We start from the raw sequence: 27,476 nt of genomic DNA on the forward strand, positions 1-27,476 counted from the left end.
TTCAATAACAGCTCGAGACGTTTATTGACTATAGTACATGGTAAGCACAGAGAAGACGCAATTACTTAAAAACACCAAAAACCCTTACATAGCAAAGGTTAAGAAATAAATTAGGACTCCTAGTGGGATATGCCTGGGGTGGAGAGAGGGCATTATTCACTTCTATCCTTGGGCTCCCGGTAGCGCCACTGGATGTAATCAAAAATGTCCTGCTCACTGTCCACAGGAAGGGGCTCCCCAGCAACTCCTGCAAGTAGAGAGAAAACAAAAGCAGTTTAAGAACTAGTTTGGGAACTTTTTAAATATTACAGACTGAGAGCTGCCCTGGCCCGAGGGACTCCCTCAGAAGTGCAGGCTGACTCAGAATGCAAGGACCAGGTACCACTTCCAGCTCAGGGGAAAGTGAGTAAGCCACCTGGAACAAGTTCTTTCCTACTCACCTCCACTTGCCGACACCAGTCTGCATGAATCTTTTGCCTTATTACCAGTGTTACAGATTGGCCGGGAGTCATCCTAGTTCATGGCCCTTTCTGCTGGGTCTCATAAAATAGTGTTTCTGTAACTCTGACTGTGGTTTGTCCTTAAGCTAGCAGTAGTGGCATGACTTCAAAGTTTACCACAATTATGAACTCTTGCGTCAGGTGTGTACATGGCTAAGCCACCCTGGGCTACAGAGCGATACCCTGTCTCCAAAATTAAATCAATGAAATGAAATAGATGCTTGAGTACCTATGAAATTAGAGCCCACATGTTTAATAAGGACCCAGTAAACTGTGTGAATGTTGAAATTTGAAAAGCAGTGCTCCAATATGCATGAGATCTAAGTCCTGTCTATAATGATACAACTAATAGACACTACTAGTAAACTACACAGTAGACTGTGAGATGTTAAACACAATTGTTAAATTCTGATTTTTAAAAACATTGATTATATTCTTTTATTAGTTTTGTATGTGGGGTGTGAACATGTGCATGTATACACATGGGCATATGTATGTCACAGAGGTCACACGTGGAAGACAGAGGATTGTAGAAAGCTGTTCTCTTTCCACTGTGAGTCCCAAGGCCAGGGCCAGACTTTTAGTAAGTCCTTACTGCTGAACTGCCTCATCTATTCTTTAAATTTCACAGCATGATATGAAAGTAAATTACCTAGGAATTACTCTGTAATTTTTTAAATTTTGTTTTATTGTCTCTTATGAGAGTAGGCGTGGTGGTGATGGCACCCAGGGCCTTATTACATCCTAAGAACATGCTTTATTACTGATCTACAGTCTCAGGTACCAGTTTTGAGTGACACTAAAAGAAATAATAGCCAAGTTCTTCATCAGTCTCAGAGATACATCAAAACAAAAGCCTTTAGATCAATAATATTTTTAAAATGAGTATCATAAGTAGGTTGGAAGGACTTAACCTATACCACCCTTCCCCCTTTGCTGAGGATCAAAGCCAGGGCGTCATGTATGCAAGGCAAGCACTGTAGCAACTAGGCTATTGTATCTCCAGCAGTTTAACCAGTTCTAACAGACTAGAAATAACTTTTGCCTTACTGGCCATCAATTGAGGCCTTAAAAGGATCTTCTGTTTCCTATGTTTAAAAACATAAAGAAGCTACAATCAAATGAATGGCAGGTGTCTCAGTTAGGTTTCCATTGCTGTGAAGAGATGCTATGACCAAGGCAACTCTTATAAGAACAACATTTAATTGGGGCTGGCTTACAGGTTCAGAGGTTCAGTCTAGTATCATCATGGTGGGAAGCGTGGCCCTGTCCTGGCAGGCATGGTGCTGGAGAAGCTGAGAGTTCTACATCTTGTTCCAAAGGCAAACTGGAGAAGACTGGCAAAGCCCACTCCCACAGGGACACTCTTCCTCCAACAGGGCCACACCTCCTGATAGTACCACTCCCTGGCCAAGCATTCAAACCACCACAGCAGGATTACTAAAAGTCTTAGAATTTGTTATCTTAAAATACCTTGTTTTTGAGAGGAAGCTCATGTCAAGTCAGCTGCTCTCTGACTTGCTGAGTAGCCACAGCTAATCCTACTTCCAGACTTCCCTAGTGCTGGAATTACAGGCACTGCAGCACATGTTGACAACTCAGCTAAAATATCCTTCGAAACAACCTTCTCTCCAGATAAAAAGACAAGCAGTCACAGAAACTCAGTCACAGAAACTCACCAGTGACCCCCAGTGGGCAGATGGTGTAAGGCAGTCACAGACACTCACCAGTGACCCCCAGGGGGCGGATGGTGTAAGGCAGACACAGACACTCATCAGTGACCCCCAGGGGGCGGATGGTGTAAGGCAGTCACAGACACTCACCAGTGACCCCCAGGGGGCAGATGGTGTAAGGCAGACACAGACACTCACCAGTGACCCCCAGGGGGCGGATGGTGTAAGGCAGTCACAGACACTCACCAGTGACCCCCAGGGGGCAGATGGTGTAAGGCAGTCACAGACACTCACCAGTGACCCCCAGGGGGCGGATAGTGTACTCATTGATTGTGAAACCCTTTTCCAGGGCATGCGCTCTCATATTCTTATTAAAGATGTCACTCCCAGTGAAGTAGAGAACACCACAGTAGTACTGATCTTTGGGGATCAACCTTAGGGAAAAATAATTTCTTATTACATATTTCAAGTTTGACGAATAAAGGTTTTCTAAAATTAATAAAGACAAAACACCTGAGGTAAGTCTGCGTTCTCTAGTCACCCACAAAAAAGCCAACGTTAGGTTGACTGTTTAATGGCCACCATATCACCTTGGCTTGCAAATGGGGACTGCAGCTGCTAGAAGCTGCTTTTCTAAACACACTGCCTACTAATTTGGACCCACAAGGTAAGTAAAAGCAAAACTCCCTTTGCCTTGAGCTTTTTGCTTTACTTTCACCATTGTCCCAAACCTCTCCCTTACCTCTTTGAGTCATCTGGGGTTCCAACATGGGGGAAACCTCAGACAGTAGGGGCCATCCCTCTGACAGGGGCAGTTACTGGTGAGGCTGAGGCTGAGACTGCACACTGGAGCAGGAATAACTACCTCTCAGGAACCACTGGGCCAGTTTGCAGGATGAGAACTGAGAGAGTGACGGATCTAGGGCCACAGACTTCTGAGAACTGTGTAACTGTGCATACCTCACCTCCCTTGGTCCCTGCTTTAATTCTTCCCCTACTTAGACCTAAAGCTCAAACCAAAGCACAGAAAATGGGCCCAGGATGTCAGAAGCTTGTGTCTGTTCTTCCCAATGCAGACATAAGAACCCATATCTGAGACTCTCGCCATTGTCTTTGATCTATCAGGACAGGCAGCCGAGTCTAGGCTGATGGGGCTGCCAGAACCTGGACGTTTAGCTCCATGTTCCAGCTACACCCAGGAAGCTTTGCTTTGCTAGAGGTGTGCATCTACTTATTACAACACAGAAAACCATGTCAGCTATGGCCGTATTCTGGTGAGGGGCAAATCTTGAGACACTGTTGTCTGTAAACACACAGTTCAGCCTAACGTTGTAATTCATAGGAATTTATCATCCCTTAAAATACAAGGTGGCTCTGCATATCTATGTAACCCTAAGTAGAGGAGCAAGCAGGACTCAAGAATCTGAATCATACCTGATATCGATTCTCCTGTGTGGATATTCCTTTTCCTCGTTCTCACTGGGAAGCTGGCAAACACCCTATGCAGATATTGTAGAGAATGTTTAGACCGCTTCAACTTAAGGCTTACTGTTCATCAAATGTTCAAGATGAAGATACTTCGAGCTAACTCCAGCAGTCTAGAGTTTTGTGTACTTTTAGCATAGAGCCATGTCTAAGCTCTATGTGAAGATGAGGCTGTGTCCTGAGCCGTCACTGTGCTGCTCTAAGCTGTGTGAAGCTGGGGCTTTCAGACTGCCTGCCCTGGATGACTCTATTCTGAGTCCAAACGCAGATGCAGCTCAACTGCACTCTACTGTGCTGAGAGACCACCTACTGTCCAGCAGCAGCCATGAGGTGGAGACTAATAACTTATCCTTATACGTGAAAAAATGTCACCTGTAAAACTATCAAAGAAGACTGGGAACACATTATACATGGATTATTAAAACTATGCCAGGAAAACTAGGTAGGCCTGCGACAATCAGTATCTTCAACCTGAACTTACAAAAGGTCACCCAACATTGTAAAGTCCAGACCCACTGATGCTTGGCATCTTCACTGGACACATGTCAAAGGATGTACAGCCAGGGCATTCCCAATGTTTTCACTGTGTGTGTGACATACTCAAATTACCTACATGTTCATCTGCCCACCTTCCGGACCTGGTCCTGACCTTGCACCAAGGGTCCTGGTGCTTCTGCAGCTCAGCCTGACCCCATGACTACTCAGTCCTGAATGCCTCCAGGAACTCTCCAACTGGTTTGTTAGCATTTTTTTTCTAGCCAGCTGGGGAGCTGAAACTGTGTAGTTTGTAAACTTATTATTATTCAATGAATTCTGATGCTGCAGACAGACATGCTTCAGATACAGTGTACCGTGTCAGGATGTACAGCTTCCACCTGCTCAGAGTATTCCTGATAGGTAACTAAAGAGCCACATGCCAGGCAAGCAAGAAGCATGCTCCTAGAACTTCACCTTTGCAGGTTTTAAAGTAGAGATTAGCCAAGGAAGGCACCAAGCATGAGAGAAAGAGACCAAATCAAACAGGAAGAAGCAACCCAAATAAAATAATAATTATGCACAAAGCAAACAAGTTGAGAATGCTGCCAGCAATATTCACAGATAACAAGATAATTTGATTCACGGAGCAGGCAGAATATTACAGAAGAGAAATATTCAAGAAAGATTTGAGTGTGATATAAATGTAAAAGAGTTTGAAGAAATCTTAGAAATAGAGAAAACAAAGCAAGCAAGATAATTAAAAGAGGAGATTATTGGGTTGTCTTCTATGTGCCTGAGTCTTCACTACAGTTCTAGTGTTTATTACGATTTACTTTGTTTTAATTTGTGTGTGTGTGTGTGTGTGTGTGTGTGTGTGTGTGTGTGGGCGCGCGCGCGCGAGGCCTCAGGTCTGCGATGATTCGCAGGTAATGACTCAGGGCTAGTGACTTTTCATAGGTATTGCGGAGGCAATGGGACAGAACAGAACTCAGGAAAACGGGGATTTATTTGATTATTAAAAACCCTATTGTAGCAAGTAAAATGTGAAGTGGTTCTTTCTTACCTTCTCTGTAATGTGTATGGGCATACAAATTGAGTTTAGGGTGCACAGAGACTAGAGGCCTGAGACAACCCACCCCTTAGTGTTACAGGCAGCTGCGAGCCACCCTCCACATGGTGAGTTAAGTTTTATTATCAGCTTTTCCCTTTCCAAAAATAGGCAATAATTCTGAACTGGATGATTACCCATCCTACACAGGTAAAAAGGTACAAAATTTGCCATATTACTTTAAAATTTTTTAAATCTTGTGTGTGTATGTGTGTGCACAAGAGGAGATGCCCACAGAGGCTGAAGCTGGAAGTCTAGGGGAGTTGTGAGCCAGCTGCTGTCGGTGGGAGAGACTAAACTCAGGTCTTCTGGATGAGCAGTGCACACTGTTAAGTGCTGAGCCATCTCTCCAGCCTCAAACCTCACAATGTTTCCAATTGTAAGTGCCTACTGTCATATTCTAAGCTAATGTGTCACTAAAAGTCACTTGGTCTCACTTGGCAAAACAAAAGTCTGAAGGAAACTGGGCATTTTCTTTAACTGTTCCTCCAGCTTAACGAAACAGACTTGTTTTCATGATATGAAACAAATCTTCCCGGCATCAACAAGTTCTGCCTCAAATTCACCTTCAGGTGGTGCAGCCACGGTGGCTCCCAGCTGGAATCACCAGGAGGTGCTCGGCTGCAGGCCTGGTGCCTGGACTCACACGCCTGCTAGTTCTTATCAGAGACTGGGTTTCTACTTCTTTATTCTCGTCCTCAAGGCTAATGTTACTATCTGATGTGCTAATGTTAAACAATTCCTCCATGTTCCTGGAGAGTTCTTAGACGGCACCCGTGTAAAAACAGCTATGCAGCTGTCACCCACCCCGGCCCACCTAAACGGCTCGCCCAACTGATGCTCCCTGCTTCCAGGCTCTGGAAGTCGCTGCTGTTCTACTTGACAGTGATGTACCTTGTCACTGCCTTGCTCTGCAGCTCTCCTTTCAGTCATGTGACATGGGAAGAGTGCAGCACGGAGAAACCCAAACCCAAAGGAAGTAACAGAATGAAGACAAGCCGAGGGAAAACATGAGAACTTTGCTTTTTCCTTTTCCTTCCTTTCCTCTCCCCCCAACCCCCTTCTTTTGAGATGGGTTTTCCACCTGGAACTAATCAGGCATTTCAAATTTCACTCACTAAAAATCTTCTGAGTCAGAGAATATGAAACCATTTGCTATTTTAGGAAAGAATTTACTTTGTGCTTGTTATTATGAATAGTTTTAAAAAGCAAATTCTGCCTAATTATTTTGGTGATTTAAATTATTAACAAGGTGTTTACAAGAAAAGGCTTTACTAAAATGTTCTGAAAATAGCTTTGAGAGTTAGGAGGTCTTGATAATTACTTTTCCCAAGCTCTCGGCGTTCCGCTCTCTCTTCTGTAACTGTTGTTTGAGGCAGGGTCTCCCTACGGAGCTCTGGCTGTCCTGGAGCTTTGCCTGTGCCACCATGCTCTGCCCTGCAGCTATTTGTTGATGGTGACAGAAAGCTACAAGTCACTGAGGAGTTAAAACAAATGAACACTTACCATGAACTTTGTTTCACCCTTTGACAGAGTATCTGTAATGAAATGGACTTTTTGTAACTGTTCCACAACACGATGTAACAACTTTGGCTGTATAGTCATAATTAGAAAATAGGAAATAGAAAAAGAATACTGTTACAACAAGAAAAACGTTTTCTGGTGTTGGAAAGTGAACCCAGGGCCTTAGTCTCTGCCAGTGAGCTATGTCCCCTAACCCTGTTTCTTTTCTTTCTTCCTTCCTTCCAGGCTACGTGAGGACTATGTAGACCAGGATAACCTGCTGCAGCAGCCTGTGAGGACTGTGTAGCCCAGGATAACCTGCTGCCGCAGCCTGTGTAAGGACTGTGTAGGCCAGGATAACCTGCTGCCGCACCATCATGCCCTGTTCTATGCAGTGCTAGGGACCCAATCTAGGGCCTGTGAATGCTACACATTCAAATATTCTACCTGAGTTATGTCTCCAGTCCTATGCTGTTTTCCTTAAAAAAGAGAAGTTACGTAAAATTGGAAGGATGGTTCAGTGGTTAGGAACACTTACTGTTCCTCCAGATGACCCCAGTTCAGTTTCTAGCATTCACATGAAGTGGCTCACAACTGCCTGTAACTGCATTTCTAGGGGTCCAACACCTCTGGTCTCTGAGGGCACCTGTGCTCACATACACATTCCTACACAGACACATGTGCATCATTAAAGACAAAATCTCCACAATTACTTATTCATTTAATTTATGTGTGTGCATGCCAACCTGTGCATGCTGTGGTTTATAAGCAGGAAATAGAGCTTCAGAGCTGGTTGTCTCTCATGCTGGGGTCTCTCAGCGCTACTCGGGATTCTCCAAGAAAACTGGCATGCAATCTTCCACTGACTGTCCTGCCTCTACTTCCCATCTTCCCATAGGAATGCTGGGATTACAGATGCACGCCAGCCACCACATCTGGCTTTTAGAGTGGGTTTCAGTCATTCAACTCAGGCTGCCATCTTTCCCAGCCTCCTCTTTCATGTGTTGAGTATATTTCCCCTCTAGTAGAAAACACATCAAACTAAACTGTTTTTCTTCTTTCATCTTCTCCATTTCGTCTCCCCGCCCACTCCACCCACTTTTTGTTTTGCTCACTTGCGTCAGAGCCCTGTCAGGCCTCGGATTCACTTTGTAGAGTGGGCTAACACAGAACTCACACCAAACCTCTTGCCTCCCAAGTGATGAGATTACAAGTACAGGCCACCATGTCTGACCATCAAATGAAATGATTTCTTTTTCTTAGAAACTACTGATGCGGGGCTGGAGAGATGGCCGCTCTTCCCGAGGGCCTGAGTATAGTTCCCAGCAACCACAAGGTGGCTCATAAGCAGCCATAGGAGATCTTGTACCCTCTTCTGGCCTGCAAGCATACATGCAGGCAGAACGTTGTATACATAAGTAAATCTTTAAAAAAAAAAAACATGCTTATGCTTTCAGTGATAATAAACTTCACTTGGCTTCATCAAAGCAAAGAATTAGTTCTTTTTAAAAAGCAAAGATATCTGCCTTTATATGTTCTTAACAAGTTTTACAGTAGTTATTTGCATTTATTTATTTAGTATACATGCCAAGGCAGAGAAACAACTTGAGAGAATTAGCTCTCTCCCTCCACCATGTGGGTCCAGGGACTGAACCTGAGTCAGGGTTGGTGGCAGGTGGCTTTACTTGATGAGCTATATCTCTAGTCCTTCTGCAAGATAAAAACTCTCTTAATGAAAGTATGTATTTTATGCTAAGTATTTCTGAAATTGACAGCAAATAATTCTGAAAACATCTTCTTCAATTTCATCTCTTTAGATATTAGGATATGCTCAAAAACCTGAATCCTTCTCTATAACTCCCTTTGCCTTTCATAGGACACAGACAGTCCAGGGGACCAGCAGGATGGCAGTCAGGGAACACCAGTGTATCCACTGCTGTGGGAAGACGTCTGCCAGGTGTCTGTGTCCTGGCTCATGTGACATCACACAGATGAAGATGCAAGACCAGGCAATCATAGTAAGGAACCAGGTATGGTAGAGACCGCAGGGACAGGAGAGATATGTGAAAAACACTATGGGTTCCTGATCTAATGGGACAAGACTTTGGAGCGAAGGCACAGGGACGCCCCCTTGACATTTTACCTGACGTCCTTTCTAACCACAGTCCTTGGCTCTGTTTAAGATAAACTCTGAATTCATATGAATTCCTTAAAAAAAAAAAAAAAATCAAAACTAAAGCTGTTGGAAACCAGTTACTGTGAAATATTTGCATATATGACAACTGTAACAACCCTTAACCCTGCTGTGAGGCATGAAGTACTACAGAGCACTTTCTGACAGGCGGTGTGTGTCTTTCCTGAGAGCTCCCACCACCCTTCCTTCCTGTGGGTGCTCGCTCATGCTACAAATTAAAGAGTTTTTATTTGCAAGACATATGTGGTTTTTATCACATACAGGTATCTGTAAAAGAAATGTGGTACTGTTTGTGGCATATTTTTATCTATAGATGCTGGTTTATCATGGAAAACAGTAAGAGGACACACAGACGTTCACATCTCAAGCGCAGGCTCTTCCCCCACGCCTACCTGTCAGTGAGGGTCTCCCTCACGTTAGCTCTTCTCCTTTCTCACTTTACATGGTGAGGATCATCAGCAGATTCCACTCCCAGAGATTCACTCACTTAGTTACTCCCTCACTTATGTTTAATTTGCAACAATACTCTATGTGTGTCTGTGTGTGTGTATGTGTGTATGTGTGTGTGTGTCTATGTGTCTATATATAAAGATTAAAATAAACCTCAGGGTTAGGGTTATAGCTTAGTGGTAGAGTCCCTGCATGAGGCCCCAAGTTCAATCTCCAGCACCATAAACAAACAAAATCCACAAGGTGAAACTATCCAACTATCAGTTAGACAATGATGCACCTCCTGAGCAGGACTGATCACATTTGGTTGTACATTCTGAGATACCTGTTTGCTTGATTCTGACGTGAAGCTTGGGTGGGTCAGCAGAACATCCATGTCTCCACTGGACTCTGCACCTATGATAGAAAAGAACATATACTGAATTCTTTATGTAAACTTACTAATTAGACCAACTTACAATGAAATCAAAGACACACAGACAAGGGCCCTACTTCCAACAGGGTAACTTTCTATTACACTGTAATTCATATCTAACATGAGATAAAAGACTTCCGTTTTCTGTCCAATCACTCAGGTACAATGACAGAGAAGACAGAATATGGGATAAACAGTAGTAATGGGATAAACACGAACAAGTAGATTTAACTAATATTAGGGGTCTTAGTGACACTAATCACATCTTTTTAATCCAAGTCTGTCACACACACTGGGTAACTTTAACATTAAGCCATGAATAACTCGAGAGTATGAAGTATGTTACCTCTTCGGAAGCTGCCACAGACTGTAGCAATGTATTCAGAATCCACTTTTTTAACTTCATTAAGTACAATATCCTAATAGAAAAAAAAAAAAAAAACTGAAGTCAGTATTCTAACAACAGCTGGCTTTCTCAGGCTACAGAGAGCACCATGTGTACTCTTACCTGCATCTGTAGCATCTCCTCACGAGGAATTCTCTTTTCAAAGTCCTCGAAATATCTAGAAAGATATAACAAGTGGAAAGAGACTTCTGTATAATTTTAATGTTTAAAATCTGTCTCCCATATCAAGCATAGAAGGGGATAATTTGTCAAAAATCAAGACTAGAATTCAGTTAGAAGATATCAAGAAAGCCAGGGCAGGTGGTGGAGTGGTGGAGAAGGCACCCGTTGTTTAATTAATCCAAACTGCATCCTTTGTAAGATTTCAGACTTTAATACATAAACTTTATATTCACATAAGAATAAAGAAATAGGGTTCAGAATGCAACTTAGTTGGGAGGCCTTTTGTCTAGTATGCACAAAGCCCTGGATAAGCCAGACTTGGTGGCATATGCCTGTAATTACAGCACTTCGGAGGTGTTTATCCTTCTCTGCCTACATGGCAGGTTCAAGGTCAGTCCTGGATACATGAGACCTAGTCTAAATAAACAAATAACAACACAGGCCACAGTAAAATAGATATTATTGCTGCATGCTTTCAAAGGAGACCGCCCTCTACTGATAAAGTTAAAGGTTTATAGGTCAAAGCACCTAAAACCTGCAAAAAGAGGAAGACAGTTCTGATGTGGAGCTAGATGCTGGATGAAACTATATATGGTTTTATTTCCTTTCTAAATAACATTCAGCATCAAAAAGCTAGAAGGAATTTTGCATGTTTACAACATGACAATGATAAATGTTGAGGATATGGGTATGTTTACCCTAATTTAAAACATTATACAATGTATACATGTAACAAAATGTTATACAATGTATGCATGTTGAAAATTATACCAAAAGTTTTTTTTTACTTAATATTACAATTTTTGTACTTAAATATTATCCTACAATATGGATGAACCTAAGAATAACAAGACACTGAGTGAATAAGCCAGTCATGAATGTGTAAAACATCCAGAACAGGAAAAGTTGTAGCAGTAGAAAGATTATTGGTACCTAAGCTTAGGAAGAAGTGTGTGAGGGTTAAATGAGTAAGAGAGTCCCAGGCTCCTTTAGGGCAGGAAAAATGCCCTAGAACTGACTGTAATCGTGGCTACACAACCCTGTAAATATATTAGAAGTTGTTCAATTGTGTATTTTACACAGGTTAACTACATAATGTATAAACTACATCTCAGGAAGCCCAATAGGATAGTATTGCAGCCTGAAATAATGTCTATACACATGCCTAAGACAGTGCATGCATTCTGAACAGTTTTGAGTGCACAGGCTCTTCAGAAGACCTTATAATTCCCCTAACACTCAGGTTCTCCAAGGATTGCAGAAAGGAAAGAAATCATAAGGCACCAATAGGAAAAAAAATGCAATTTGGACCAAATCACCAAGATTATATAACTGCAGAGACAGAGTGCTAGTATACTAACACTGTAACACGTTACACAAAACCACTGTTGATGCTGGTATACTATACTTTCATTTACATATTTGAGATCTTTCTTATATTCATGCAAACTTTACATGCCTCATGTTCACAGACAAGGGGTAAGTTCCTCAAGAGCTACTTGAGCTGGGTCTACACCTCAAGCCTGTAATCTGAGATCTTGGAGGGCCAAGCAAGAGAATCACAAGACTAAGACCAGCCTGGGCTACATGAGTTGTTCAAGGTGAAACAATATCTCAAACAACAGGCACGCCCCCAAAGAGCCTCACCTAACTCTATCTGATATACTCAGTTCTCACTTCTTCTTATTTTAAAAGGAAGTTCTCCGATAAAAGTTAAAAGAATGAAAGGAATTCTCAAGGAAAATGAAAACAACATAAGCAAGCAGCTACAATGCAATAAAACATATGAGCACAGGCATAAAGTTTACAAAACTGCACAAAGCTTAGCATTTCTGAATTAAAGGTTGTATGTAGCTAAGTCTCAAGGTTATCAAAGAATGTCTATACATGCATATGTAAAAAAGAGGCCATGTATTTGAAAGAGAGTAAAGGGATTTATGTGAAGATTTGGAGGAAGCAAAGGGAAGGGAGTAATTTTATAATTTCAAAAAGTAAAAAAAAAATAAAAAAACCAAAAAAATAAAAAACCCTAGACGTCTATAAAAACTTTTACACCTGAGGCATCAAAATTGGCTATCATACCTCAGCCCAATTCGTTGATGATGGTTCAACTTATCTTCATTTTTCCTGAGATCTGAATAGGAGATAAAGTTGAGGTGTTTAAATTGAATATATTTTAGAAAAAGATACTAAACCCAATTATTTTTTCTACAAAGAACTACCCTGAAGGAAAAGATATCTAAATGATTTTCAAAACACAATGACTTAAAAAACACCAGAGATTAAGAACTAGTGACACGTCTCCAAGTCAACATTACAAACACCTGACTTTAAGATCATTATGTAACGAGTCAAAATTTCAATTAGTGGGTAATGAAAAAGTATAGAAACAAATGAGGAATTACAGGCAATCTTACTGGCTAGAGTTAAAAACACCCTTACCACATCGAATGTAGCTTACAATACTGTTTATGGCAGCAATAGTATCCACGACTTCTTAAGGTTTTATAATTGACTTTTCTTTGAGACAGGGTCTTACAACATAGTCTTGGCTGGCCTTGAACTCAGAGATCAGCTTGCCTATGCCTGTATCATTATCACACCCAGCCTAGACTCATTCTTCTTAGGCATGTGTTAACTTCCCTGTTTAGTTAGCATTGAGTATGAATTTATGAAGGCACTGTGTAATGGAGAGAAGGGTATTATCCTCATCTTTTAACATTTATGTGGAAAAAATGTAACAATGTGTCTTTCTAGACATGAATGCAGTAGCAACTTTCGCTATAGAAAAAAACAAGAAATTAAGCTTCAAATGTAATTTGTTTAATAACCAGTATATTGAGAGATACATAAATTCCCTCTGAAGAAATGGAGAAAAATATTCATTTTTTGATAAATGCACACATACTACCTCTCAGAGAGAAAATACTACCAAATATATCTGAAATGAAATGTAAACAATTATATACAGTCACCATTATATTACATATCTAAATTATGAAATATAAAAACCAGAACAGGAGGTTCTAGCATCACCAGGTGAATAACTTTGTCAGACTCACAAGTTCTTGACCCTTTTGGCCAATCATCTCACTGGGAGAAACTGTATATGATACAGGCAAAACAATACACAGTCCTCCTGAGATATGGGTAGCTTACTTTCTGGCTAGTTGACAAGTACTACACAGTGCCAGGGACCATGCTGAAGTGCTCACCGCTGCTCACTACAGTACTACACAGTGCCAGGGACCATGCTGAAGTGCTCACCGCTGTTCACTACAGTACTACACAGTGCCAGGGACCATGCTGAAGTGCTCACCGCTGTTCACTACAGTACTACACAGTGCCAGGGACCATGCTGAAGTGCTCACCGCTGCTCACTACAGTACTACACAGTGCCAGGGACCATGCTGAAGCACTCACTGCTGCTCACTACAGTACTACACAGTGCCAGGGACCATGCTCAAGTGCTCACCGCTGCTCACTACAGTACTACACAGTGCCAGGGACCATGCTGAAGTGTTCACCGCTGCTCACTACAGTACTACACAGTGCCAGGGACCATGCTGAAGTGTTCACTGCTGCTCACTACAGTACTACACAGTGCCAGGGACCATGCTCAAGTGCTCACCGCTGCTCACTACAGTACTACACAGTGCCAGGGACCATGCTGAAGTGCTCACCGCTGCTCACTACAGTACTACACAGTGCCAGGGACCATGCTGAAGTGTTCACCGCTGCTCACTACAGTACTACACAGTGCCAGGGACCATGCTGAAGTGCTCACCGCTGCTCACTACAGTACTACACAGTGCCAGGGACCATGCTGAAGTGTTCACCGCTGCTCACTACAGTACTACACAGTGCCAGGGACCATGCTGAAGTGCTCACCGCTGCTCACTACAGTACTACACAGTGCCAGGGACCATGCTGAAGTGCTCACCGCTGCTCACTACAGTACTACACAGTGCCAGGGACCATGCTGAAGTGCTCACCGCTGCTCACTACAGTACTACACAGTGCCAGGGACCATGCTGAAGTGCTCACCGCTGCTCACTACAGTACTACACAGTGCCAGGGACCATGCTGAAGTGTTCACCGCTGCTCACTACAGTACTACACAGTGCCAGGGACCATGCTGAAGTGCTCACCGCTGCTCACTACAGTACTACACAGTGCCAGGGACCATGCTGAAGTGCTCACCGCTGCTCACTACAGTACTACACAGTGCCAGGGACCATGCTGAAGTGCTCACCGCTGCTCACTACAGTACTACACAGTGCCAGGGACCATGCTGAAGTGCTCACTGCTGCTCACTACAGTACTACACAGTGCCAGGGACCATGCTGAAGTGTTCACCGCTGCTCACTACAGTACTACACAGTGCCAGGGACCATGCTGAAGTGCTCACTGCTGCTCACTACAGTACTACACAGTGCCAGGGACCATGCTGAAGTGTTCACTGCTGCTCACTACAGTACTACACAGTGCCAGGGACCATGCTGAAGTGCTCACCGCTGCTCACTACAGTACTACACAGTGCCAGGGACCATGCTGAAGTGCTCACCGCTGCTCACTACAGTACTACACAGTGCCAGGGACCATGCTGAAGTGCTCACCGCTGCTCACTACAGTACTACACAGTGCCAGGGACCATGCTGAAGTGCTCACCGCTGCTCACTACAGTACTACACAGTGCCAGGGACCATGCTGAAGCGCTCACCGCTGCTCACTACAGTACTACACAGTGCCAGGGACCATGCTGAAGTGCTCACCGCTGCTCACTACAGTACTACACAGTGCCAGGGACCATGCTGAAGTGCTCACCGCTGCTCACTACAGTACTACACAGTGCCAGGGACCATGCTGAAGTGCTCACCGCTGCTCACTACAGTACTACACAGTGCCAGGGACCATGCTGAAGTGCTCACCGCTGCTCACTACAGTACTACACAGTGCCAGGGACCATGCTGAAGTGCTCACCGCTGCTCACTACAGTACTACACAGTGCCAGGGACCATGCTGAAGTGTTCACTGCTGCTCACTACAGTACTACACAGTGCCAGGGACCATGCTGAAGTGCTCACTGCTGCTCACTACAGTACTACACAGTGCCAGGGACCATGCTGAAGTGCTCACCGCTGCTCACTACAGTACTACACAGTGCCAGGGACCATGCTGAAGTGCTCACCGCTGCTCACTACAGTACTACACAGTGCCAGGGACCATGCTGAAGTGTTCACTGCTGCTCACTACAGTACTACACAGTGCCAGGGACCATGCTGAAGTGCTCACTGCTGCTCACTACAGTACTACACAGTGCCAGGGACCATGCTGAAGTGCTCACCGCTGCTCACTACAGTACTACACAGTGCCAGGGACCATGCTGAAGTGCTCACCGCTGCTCACTACAGTACTACACAGTGCCAGGGACCATGCTGAAGTGTTCACCGCTGCTCACTACAGTACTACACAGTGCCAGGGACCATGCTGAAGTGCTCACCGCTGCTCACTACAGTACTACACAGTGCCAGGGACCATGCTGAAGTGCTCACCGCTGCTCACTACAGTACTACACAGTGCCAGGGACCATGCTGAAGTGCTCACCGCTGCTCACTACAGTACTACACAGTGCCAGGGACCATGCTGAAGTGTTCACTGCTGCTCACTACAGTACTACACAGTGCCAGGGACCATGCTGAAGTGCTCACCGCTGCTCACTACTCTAAGTACTCCACAGACATCATTATATCAAACCCTGCAAGTCAGAAATAGTACTATGTGGCCCAGAAGCTGAGGGACTAACAAACCCACTACGATGAGGTTTTGGAAGTTGCATTCAAACTAGATCAGTTTCCAAAGCCTGGCCACCTGGCCTATCTGGTTGCTTAGAGGTAGCTGAACCCACAAATATTTCATCCTATGTCAGTGGGGCACAGTCCACATTCCACAGTATGTGACAATGAATGCACATGGACTGTTGGAAAGTGAGGAGATACATTTAAAGGATGCTTATGGTAAAGGAAATGTACTAAAACTGTTTGGTTTAGGCTCTAATTTTCCCTCCATTTCTTTGAAAGCAAACATTCCTCCAACAGCTGTAATCTAACAGATACATTCTGTCAACATATATAGTTTAGCTTTTAGTCTAAAATGTTACTGTCGTAAACATGAAGAAACAAAAGCAATTTATACTCAAAATTTTTAAATAGTTACTACTTTGTGGTCTTTAAGCTGAGAAGTCTGACATGTGCTTTTGAGCTTTCTGAGAAGCTAACTTTCAAAGCAGGACTGTTCCCCTTGCCCTCCTCCCCACATTTCAGACTCAAGTATATGTATCCCAAAGTGTCCTTAAGGTCCCCTTAACTGTGTGACAGGTGGCAAGCCCAAGTGTACCACCACTGCCCTGATTATCAAAGAGAAGGTAAATGGGGGCTGGGACTACTCTTAGCCCGTTATATAAAAGAGCCTGCAGTGGGGGAGAGAAGCCGGTAGTGTAGCCATGAGAAGCTCATCCAGGTAAGAAAAGCTCGCCCAGACAGTTCTGCAGGATATTGTGAGCATCTGATTTGATCATGGTCTTATAGCTGTGTTTGTTCTTTTACCCAGAAGACTCACCAGAGGGGACACTGTTCTACTCAGGACTGTCTACTAGGAAGTCTGCCTGGCCATCTTAAGGGGGCTTCCCCGTTTGATCTGGGACAGATGCTCTGAGTGCTGGATGTGATGATGTCTGCTATCTATCTGTTATTTACTCTGTTTCTCTGCCTTGCTATATATATATATATACACATATACATATATATATACTGACTCAAAATCAAAATGGGGCTATTAGAGCTCACTCTCTAGATCAGACAGCATAAAGGAACTTCCTGCTTGTCTTAATTTTTTTTTGTCACAAACGTAAAACAGGAGGGTTGACCTTATTCCAGATCTGCTCTCTACGATGTAGTTACGAAAACATCTTTATTTGTATTCACATTTATTTACATTTATTTGAGAACAGGGTTTCCAAGATGGCCTTCCTGGAGATTTTAACTTGGACTTAGTGACTTATGTCATACTTACCTTCTAATGTCTTAATTCCTTCATCTACAAACTTCCTTGCAGCAGATGGCCTATAACAACAACAACAACAACAATTAAAACAACACTGTCGCACTAGCAGGGGAAAACAAAGTCTTCGTGATAATTGGTATGTCTTCTATTGTCAGGCACGGAGTTAATACTCAGCTAAACAAGAATTGCTGAAACGCTGCATGGTTACTTTGCTAGCGTCCATTTTACCCAAAGAGTTTTTGCATCTTCAGTCAATTGGTGGACAACCATGACCTTGAACATAAAAAGATACCTAAGCACATAACATAAGCATACCTAAGCATAAGATACCGGCTGTCATGACGCTCATGCACAGACATGTGGGCACTCGAACCCTCATGAATTCAACTGAGCTTTCCTGAAGGCCTATTATGTGCCACATACACTTCTGGGTTCTATGCCAGTAGGCAGAGAAAGACAACAGATACGAATATAAACAAAATCAATGTCAGGTAGCTGCATATAGTGTGATATCACAGGGTACCTATGTCCCACTTTAGACTGCACAGGAAGTAGAGACCTGTGAGATGCTAAAACTGACATATGAATGAAGAAGGCCAGCTACTTAAGAGACCAAAAGAAAACCATCTCAGGTAGACAAACAGTTCACAACGGCTCCATGGATAAGTATGAGCTTGGCTTGTTCAAGACGAAAATTAGTGATGCTGAATGACACAGGGTCATATAAAATACCACCGAGCAGTACACGGGCGTCACGAGCTATACCCTGCCCCGAAGAGGTAAGTTTGGGTCTTCCTCAAGCACAATGAATAGCTACTAGAAATGAGTAAAAGTCAATCATAAACCCTGCTTCAGGTTTAGAGATTATCACTGTGGTCGCTGCTCAACAAGAGAGTGCTGTGCTGTGGCAAGCAGTTTAGCTGCAGGAGCAACAGGAACAGCACCCATACTGCCTGAAGCACCTCCACTGGGTCGGCCGTCAGTCTTACACAGTAAGAACAGAGAATAGAAGGAATGCACTCACGCACACGCGCACACATACACAATCACAAACACACACTGTACAGTGGTTTAGGAGGCTCTGCAAACATCACACTATACGTGGTGCAGAAACTGACACTGATGCTAGGAGCCAATGTGTCAAAGAAGAAACAGCACTGAACATGGAGTCAGAGTCCTGAAAAAGGACTTCAGAAGAGCACTATACCAAATGTTCTCTAAGTTCCCTTCAAACAGACATTGTAGAGTAGCCTTGAGTCTCCGCGGAGTCACGCTGCTTTCCAATTTCCTATGTTTAAAACTTCAATAAAGTCACTCAGTGGGACCATGATTGTACCGCCTACAAGAATGTTTTGTCCCATAAAGCTGAAGGGAGAACAAAGCACCACAGACCTAACATCTTATCACCGACCTCGCATGTGACCAGTGTTCAAGAAGCTCCCTCTGTGGCTAGCCCAAAATTTGTATTAGGATAAAGATTTACAAGCCCAAACTTTAAGAATGGTGGCATTCTTATTCACGTTCACAAGGTGCTGTAAAGAAGGTACTTAAGCATGCTCAGAGCAGCACATAGAGTCTGCAATAAAAAGACAGACGTAAAAGTAAGTGCTGGAGTTTGGAGGAGGAGGAAGCACTTGTCTGGGGACTCAAGCTGTTTCAGGAAGGAGTAACATGTGCCTTGGCAGGGCCTTTAAAACAGAACAGCAACTGAACTGAGGGCACAGCTGCGGATCCTGAGCTGTAAGACGCACTGTATGGGCAGCAGCGTGAGAGAGGGAGAGACGTGCAAGCTTGGAAAGGGAACAGCAGGCAATCGAGTTTGGTAGACATGAAGAAGACTAGTTTATAGCTGCGTCTGTTAGGAAACCGCTCTTACCCGATCCCGGTGACTCGGGTCAGGAAATTGATGGATGAACTTGTATCATCCTGACGAATCTTTACGAAAAAGAAAAATCAAATAATCATTTAAGAATGCTTTGTAAACTGAAATTATCTTATTGGAAATATACCAACATGCTAAAAATAAAGCAAAAAAGTATTTGCATTTGTAGAGAACACAAGGGCCTGAGTAGTGTATGTGTGTGTGTATATATATATATATATATATATATATATATATATATATATATATGTTGTAGAATAACAAGATCTAGCTAATTATAAATGCATCACTTTTGCAGTACCAACATTTAATACCCACTCTCTTTTCAGTTTTCAATTTTCCAATACTTTTAAAAGGTCTCTTCGTAAAACACCAGAAATTGTATCATTAAAAAAAACAAAAATCATAAAAAATGCTCAGGAGAGTTTAGGCACAGACATAGACACATGAATGATAATGACTATTTTCATCAAAATTGGCAATCAGTATGAATGGTATAGTAAGAGGAACTCTGCCCCAGGCCAGCCATGTCCTAAAGTCACACACAGGAAGTGGGAGAAGAGGTTTTTCTCCGACCTTCCTCACTCAGTAACACCGGAAGGTCCAATCATCATTTTTCCTTCTGAGTCTCACTAAAATGAGTTACATCAACCATTGTGCTCTAGGCTATAAGGACAAACAAGAAATCAAGTTAAAATGTTACCTTTTCCAGTTTACGCAATTTTCCAGTTGCTAAAAATTCATCAATCTTTTCAGCAATTTTTGTTCCTACTCCTGGCTATACATAAAATTAAAAATAAAGAAGACATATAAATACAATGCTTACCAAATCCCAAGAGATAAAGACTGAGGAGTAAGAAACAAGTGATTACTGGACAAGTTTTGAAGCAAAAGGTACAGAAAACTGAACCCACGGAAGAAACTCCCCAGAACAAAATGCTTAAAGGACTGACAGAGAGAAACTAGTAAGTAACTTTAAATCACTCTTGTTTGTGTAAAATTAACTTTTGAGGGCTAGAAACGCATAGGTCAGTGGGAAAGTGGCTGCTTGGCTCCTGAGAAGCCCTGGACGTGCGCCCCATCTCCAGTCTCTCTCTCTTTTCTTTTTCTCCCCCCCCCCCACCCTCCCTCTACTTTTATTAAGGGAGGCTGAGAAAACTGGGGTGTCAAGAGGGCTCTGTGAGTTAGGGCACTTGTTGCCAAGCCTCATGCCCTGGGTTTATGGAAGGAGAGAACTGGTTCCTGCAAGTTGTCCTCTGACCTTCACACGGGCACCACTGCATGCATGTATTTGCACATATCCCAAATAAATAAATGCAAGCAATTTTTAACACAAAAAGGAAGATGTGAATATAAAGTCACATGCACAGTATTAAGATCGTTTATTAAATTAGTCTCATGGCCTTGAAAATTAAATACAAACATCACCTGTATTCACATCCTCTAACATTTTTGCTTATATTATTTAACTGAGACTGCCTTTGAGAACAGGAATAGTTCATGGCAGCCTTATGTCAAATATTTGAAAACTAATTTAAGGTTCACCAGTAAGATATATTAAGTAAATTCCTACAGTGAACTAATACACAGCCATGAGAAATATTGCAGTACTTATTGGTAAAAGAAATCAAGTGTGTTAAGAAAAAGTACGTATATGAGATGGCTCAACAGTTAAGACCATTTATTGCTCCGGCAGAAGACTGGGCTTAGTCCCTAGCACCTACAGAGTGGCTCACAATTGTGTGTAACTTCAGTAGGGAATCCCATGTGCTCTTCTGGCCTCCACAGGCTTCTGCATGCACACAGTGCACATAAACCACACAGCCACACACATTTACATGTAACAAACGTTTCTTTTTAATGATAAAAATTAAAAGTGCTGAGCAGTGGTGGTCCACACCTTTAATCCCAGGATTAGGTAGACTGATCTCTGTATTTGAGGCCAGCCTGGTCTACAGAGAGAGTTCTAGGACAGCCAGGGTTACACAGAGAAACCCTGTCTTGAAAAACTAACAAATACATAAATAAATATAAAAAAGTTAAAAAAAAAAAAAAAAAAAGTAATGACACCATTAAAACCCAATCCTAGCTTCCACCTTGGAGTTCCTGACTTGCTATGTCAGAGGTAAGGAGAAAGGGCAGCACCTGCACCTCTGAGTTCCATACAGCACTGATGCCACTAGACCTTACACAGAGGACCATGAGCAGACTGACACAGCCAACAAGGCCAAACTCAAATGTGACTAAGATCTTACCTTCTTCAGCTACAGTAATCACACTTCAGGAATTCAACAGCTAGAAGAGACTCATGGCTGCAATACTCGATAGTTTTCCTCTCAAATGTAAAACATGAGAAAATAAAGGCCCAGTCTTTCTACTGCATCTCCCCAGCACTTAGGGATGTACTTTGCTCAAAGTTATAAACTAATGAATTCTTGATGTTTAGTAGCTCCATTGGTCTTCTTACGACAAAATCTTTGAAGTGAAAATACTGGGTCAGAAGATTCCTTGGAGACACCTTTGATCTTAGCTCTACTGAGGCTGAGGCAGGAGACCTCTCTGAGTTCCAGGCCACCTAAGGCTACATAATGAGATTTTGTCTCAAAAAGGCAGGGATGGTATATACACATTCTGCCAAATGACCCTTCAGAAAGACTGCCGATGAATACTCCTTCAGCTGTAAACATTTCTGTCCACATGCCGTATAATCTGACAGGCACTACGTAGCATCTTGTCTCAGCCTAACTTTATGGATGAAGCTCCATGTTTACTGGTCCTCTTCACTGTGTCTTTGTGAGAGTGCATGCAGACATGCCACAGCGTGCATGTGGAGGTCAGAGGACAAACTGCCAGAGTCTCTCCTTTTACCACGTAGTTCTGAGGACTGAAGTCAGGTTCAGCAAGCATGCTTGGCAGCAAGTCTGTATCTACTGAACCATCTGGTCAGCCCTGTTAAACCTGCAGGTATGCACACTAATATGACATGACCCAATTTCTTTCTTTTTCCCCACCCCCTCCAAAAGACAGGGTTCACTACATGTTCATTGAGCTTACCAATTTCTTAGCTTCTGCTCCACTCTTGATTTTGTGTGGGTATTTTGCTATCACAGATGCCGCTTTTCTATTAAAAATAAAATAAAAGGAAGAAAAAGAAACAATTGAAAAGCCAGCAAATGCTTATTTTCTCTTAAACTGAAATACTACCCAATATCCACATTAAAGTTTTACAAGGATAGATGGTTTCCTACTGTGTACAACTGATCGATGGATGTTCAGGGAAAGAGCGAGACTGGAAACTGGTGAGAAAGACAGTGGGTAGGATCACGGGGACTGAGACTCACCAAGGCTGCCCTGGCTACTGCTACTCCTGAGTGCCAGACCTACCAGAGACCTCATGGCAGGTTGACTAAATCGGGCTGCTTCCTCTGTGGAAGGATAACACTTACTTCGTCCTTACTGGAGTAGATACTTACTCTGGTTACGGATTTGCCTTTCCAGCATGTGATGCTTCTGCCAAAGCCACCATCTGTGAACTGTTTCTGACCAAGGAACACACTTCATAGCTAGAGAATGTAACAGTGGGCCCACATTCATGGGCTCCATTGACCTTACCATGTTCCCTACCATCCTGAAGCAGCTGGCCTGATACAGTTTGAAGATACAGCATCAGTTAGGTGGCAGCAGCCAGGAGGCTGCTTCTGGTTCTCCAGAAGGCAGTATATGCTTTGAATCATCATCCAGCACATGGAGTATTTTCAGAAAGCATCTTTAACAAATGGTGCTGGGAAAACAGGACTATATCTATCACCTTGAACACAAACTAACTCAAAAGGATCTGAGATGAAAACCTAAACCCTGCAATACTGAAACTGCTAGCAGAGTACACAGGCAGAGAAGTGCCATGACATTGGTGTAGGAGAGGACTTTCTAAGTGGGACTCCATTTGACAAGAATTAAGGCCAACAATTGACAACTGGGACTTCATAAAACTAAACACGTCTGCACAGCTAAAGAGACAACCCCACGTGGGGGAGGAAGCTCTTGAAATGGGAGACACTCTTTGCTAGCTACACAATCTGACAGAGGATTAATATGCAGAACTAAAAAACTAGAGAATCAAAACACAAACAAACCAATGGGTTATTTTAAAAATGGGCAAGGGATCTGAACAGAGCTCGAAAGAAGATTAAAATGGCTGATAGATAAATCATCCCGAGCAAGTAGGGAAATCCAAATCCAACAGCTTTGAGACCTCACCTTACTCCAGTCAGAGTGACAACTGTTGTACAGGGTGTGGTGCACAGGGGACCTCAGTGACTGTTGGTGAGACTGGAAACTGGTGCAACCAGTCAGGGAATTAGCCTGGAAATCTATCTTATGACGCAGCATATTACTCTTTAGCATACGCCCAAAGGACCGACATCCTACTCCACAGACACAGGCTCAGCTGTGTTCACTGCTGCTCTATTGACAGCTAGGAAATGGAAACCACCTAAATGTCCTTCCGTCTTCAAATAGGTGACAAAACTGTGGCATTCTATCCAGCTATAAGGAAAAGTCAGCTGAATGTGATGGCCCACATGTGCCCTTAATCCCAGCACTTGGGAGGCAGACACAGGAGGATCTCTGACTTCAAGGCCACTGTGGTTTATGTAGGGAGTTCCAGGACAGCCATAGGTACAAAGAAAGACCCTGCCTCAAATAAATAAATAATAAATAAATACAAATTAATCCACAAACTTTGCATGTAAATGGAACTAGAAAAGGTCATACCAGTAATCAAAACCCAGAAAGATAAATATCGCATTTCCTTTCTACTGGAGGCTCCTAGCTCCAAATCTTCAGGTATGAGTACATATCTCAAAGTAACTGTAAAACCAGGAACTAACATGGGACCTTGGAAAGGACAGGAGCTTCAGGGAGCAATAGAGAGAGACCAGTGATCAGTGGGGTGAGGAATGAAAAAGGTGGGGCTATAATTATGGAACGGGGAGAGAGAATACAGAAGGATGAAGACCCGCAAAATAACAGTATGATGTCTTCCTTAAAAAAAAAAAAAAACCCTACAATAATAAATGTAAGTCTGTGTATAATACATACATAGTTTAAACTCTGAGCTAACAATGCTCCCTCCAAAAGCCAAAACCACCCAAGCAAGCATCCAAAGCTAGGCATGAGAAGCCCTCTTTTGAGTTTTTTGGCCAGGGATGTCCTAGTATGGTGTGTATGTTCTCAAACATACAGGCACTCTTCCAAAGGAGAGAACCAACTAACAGTCCTATACAGTTATGACACCAATGACCCACAATAACCTGCATGGCATGCTAACTCTAAGGGTGCAGTAGGGACACATGTATCCCAGTGGTAACCAACAGCTCTCTAATTGGACTTAAGACTCACTCATCAAGAGCAAAATCAATCATACCTGGTACCAACAACCTAGACAACTACCTAGAGCTAGTAAAGCCATAGGTCTTGGAGAAGAACCTACAACCACCACTTTACCAAAGCAGCACAATCCCTAAATGCTCATCCTTATACCCATAGATAAGTGTAGCCTTCACATACCCACAGACAAGTGTAACCTTCACATACCCACAGATAAATATAGCCTTTCCATACCCACAGACAAGTGTAGCCTTCACCCCTCATCAAGAAAACTGCTCTTTGCAACAGAGACCATTATAGAAACCACAACCAATCAAAGTGCAGAGTCATGGAGCCAAGTCCTAATGGATACATCTATAAAATAACTCCTAAACCTAAGGCCCAGGGAACACTGTGGAAGAGGGAATGGGAAGACTGTGAGAGTCAGAGGGTCAGAGAAATCGCTGAGAGACTGTGTTGCCCAGTAATGTCAGAAGCTACACTCATAAGGTCTCACTAACATTACTGCCTAAACATGAGCTGAACAAAGACAAATATAACAGACACACCAAAGTGGTCAGGACCTCAACCCTACACAAAGAACCACGGAAAACTAAGGAATACTGAAAGCAGAGAAACAATCTTTGCCAGGGATGACACACCAACAGGTTATCCAATAGCAACCGGTCAGCTCTGAAAATGTACAAGTAACATTATACAGTTGGTGCAGGTTGTATTTACGTATTTAGGAAAATGTATGTATATACATACATAAATATATATGTAACAACAATTAATAAAAAAAAGGAGGTTATGAATTTGAGAGATCAAGGAGGGGATTATATATGGAAGTGTTTGGAGGAAGGAAAAGGGGAAATTATATAATTATAATCCCCCAAATAAAACAAATAATAAAAACATATAATAATAATAATAATTCCAGATGAGAAAGTCCAGGCATGGAACAGACTATTCGAGAACACTAACTGTACGACGTATGGGCTGGCTTGGGGAAAGCAAGGATAGTTTAACTTTTACTTTTAAAAGCTGAGGGGCTTTGAGATGTTTATAGGTTAAGTAGCTGACTTTGGGAATACTGGACAGGAGAAAGTGCGGTGATGGGCAACTGGTTTTCAGGAAGGTTACAGGACCTGTTACAGTCCAACCAGAAGGAAAGGTGATTTCCTGAACTACATCTATTTCACAGTTCAGACCTCTACCGTTGTTTATTATGTTTTAAAGCCGCACTGTTATTTCCAGTCATTCAAGATTAATGGTGGGAATAATATGCATCAGACATCTATTTTCAGTCAGAACTGTAAACGCTCCTCAATTAACCCTATAAAGCTCTGCCAAAATCCTGTATAGGTTAAATAAAGTGCCACTTGGCTTTTTTTCTTTTTAAAAGCTCTTTCCGATCGTCCAAAGAACCACTGGACGCCCGCCCCCCATCCCTGCTAAGTGACAGCAAACTAGGATGTCCTGGATCGCCGGCTAACAACGTACCTGTACGCATTGTACTTGTGGATCGCCTGGCTCACGTTCTTCTCAAAGTTTGCGAGTTCTGAAAAAGACAACAAAGGGCTCGAGGACACAAGTACACACCCGCGAACGTGGGTCCCGGGAGGGAGGGGTGGGAGGGTTCCTCCTCCGGCAGCCGGGACGGACGCTGCCGGGCGCTGCGACTGCGACCGGGGGGTGGGGGGGTGAGAGAAGCGAGGCCCGGCCGAGGAGAGGGATCGGAGGGCGACCCGGGACTCACCCATGAGCATGTCCGTGATGCCGCCGTTGAGGGTCTCCTGCGGCGCCTTGCGTTTGCTCATGGCGCCGGGGACCCACACCTGGGTCTTACCGGTGGAACAATGGCGGCGCCTGACAGGGCGCAGCGTGGTGACGTCACGCGCCAGGCTACGGGGCGGGGCTAGCGGGTGCCGGGGCGGTAGTAGGGAAATCCCTGAAAGGAGGGGGTCAGGGTTACCGTCTGGTGGGTTATCCTGAGAGATCTCTGCTCTCCTAGTCTGAGAACAGTCTGATTTAGAGCCCGAGCTGCAGAAGAAGGTAGACGTTGGCTGCTGTGGACAATAGCTGTGGAACGCAGGGCCTGCATTGAATGTGATGGCGTCAGATCTGCTGTCAGAAACCAAGAGCTGCTCTGGGCTTTTGGACACCGTGTAAAACATGGAATGACATATGCCAACCAATGGCTAAAGACGAGTTCTGGCTTTGTTTGTTTAGGTATCTGTGCCTCTTGTGGGAGAAGCTAACGCTAGGGAAAGACCACAAGAGGTGTCTGACTTAATTAAACGGCAATGGAACCCTCATAGTCTGTATATGACACCCTTACTTGCTTGAATTTTGAATTTGCTTGAATTGAAAAATAGCACTTGGGCCATTTATAAGTGTACCTCGTGGGGGTCCATATTAACTGCAAACACAGCAGTTCGTTTGGGCTTAAAGTTAAATTGTTATTATGATACATACTAGTGTGGGTTAATCTGAAGAGTATAGAAAGAGAAAGTTAAAGTCAATGTCACCCAGCTTAGGTATGATTAATATTTGGGGATGTACACTTTTACTCTTCTACTGCAGTCTTATCTTTTAAAATTTCTATTATTGTTTTTGTTTTGTTCTGAGATGGGCTATCTATGTAGCCCAGATTGTCCTAGAACTATGAAGAGCAGGCTGGCCTCAAACTCACAGAAATCGTCCTGCCTCAGCCTCCTGGGTGATGGGGATAAGTATGCAACACCAGGTCCAGCAATAATATATTGTTATTGTTTTAGGTGAATGAG

At 43.2% G+C, this 27,476-nt stretch overlaps 1 protein-coding gene across 1 annotated transcript; it reads right to left on the reverse strand.

Annotated features, from left to right (window-relative positions):
- Polb (DNA polymerase beta) lies at positions 1-26,611 on the reverse strand. The gene is made up of 14 exons (XM_034520914.2): positions 26,447-26,611; positions 26,191-26,248; positions 22,372-22,438; positions 20,021-20,095; positions 19,312-19,370; positions 17,445-17,494; positions 12,456-12,507; positions 10,314-10,368; positions 10,152-10,224; positions 9,716-9,786; positions 6,750-6,836; positions 3,608-3,672; positions 2,468-2,607; positions 1-247 (listed from the first exon to the last, which is right to left on the reverse strand). Exons 1-14 carry the CDS (start codon positions 26,505-26,507, stop codon positions 153-155), a joined length of 1,008 nt encoding a protein of 335 aa, XP_034376805.1. The 5' UTR covers positions 26,508-26,611; the 3' UTR covers positions 1-152.
- Between the last annotated feature and the right edge of the window lie 865 nt (positions 26,612-27,476).

Source organism: Arvicanthis niloticus, chromosome 16 (genome assembly GCF_011762505.2).
Source record: "Arvicanthis niloticus isolate mArvNil1 chromosome 16, mArvNil1.pat.X, whole genome shotgun sequence".
In the NCBI taxonomy this organism is placed as follows: domain Eukaryota; kingdom Metazoa; phylum Chordata; class Mammalia; order Rodentia; family Muridae; genus Arvicanthis; species Arvicanthis niloticus.

What these genes read in the sequence shown, in the direction of transcription:
- Polb (XM_034520914.2), bottom strand. Translation starts at nt 26,507, where the DNA reads ATGAGCAAACGCAAGGCGCCGCAGGAGACCCTCAACGGCGGCATCACG. An exon ending in AGGGTGAAACAAAGTTCATG is followed by an intron (nt 3,673 to 6,749) that starts GTAAGTGTTCAT and finishes ATATCTGCATAG; the next exon opens with GGTGTTTGCCAGCTTCCCAG. An exon ending in CACAGGAGAATCGATATCAG is followed by an intron (nt 2,608 to 3,607) that starts GTATGATTCAGA and finishes TTTTTCCCTAAG; the next exon opens with GTTGATCCCCAAAGATCAGT.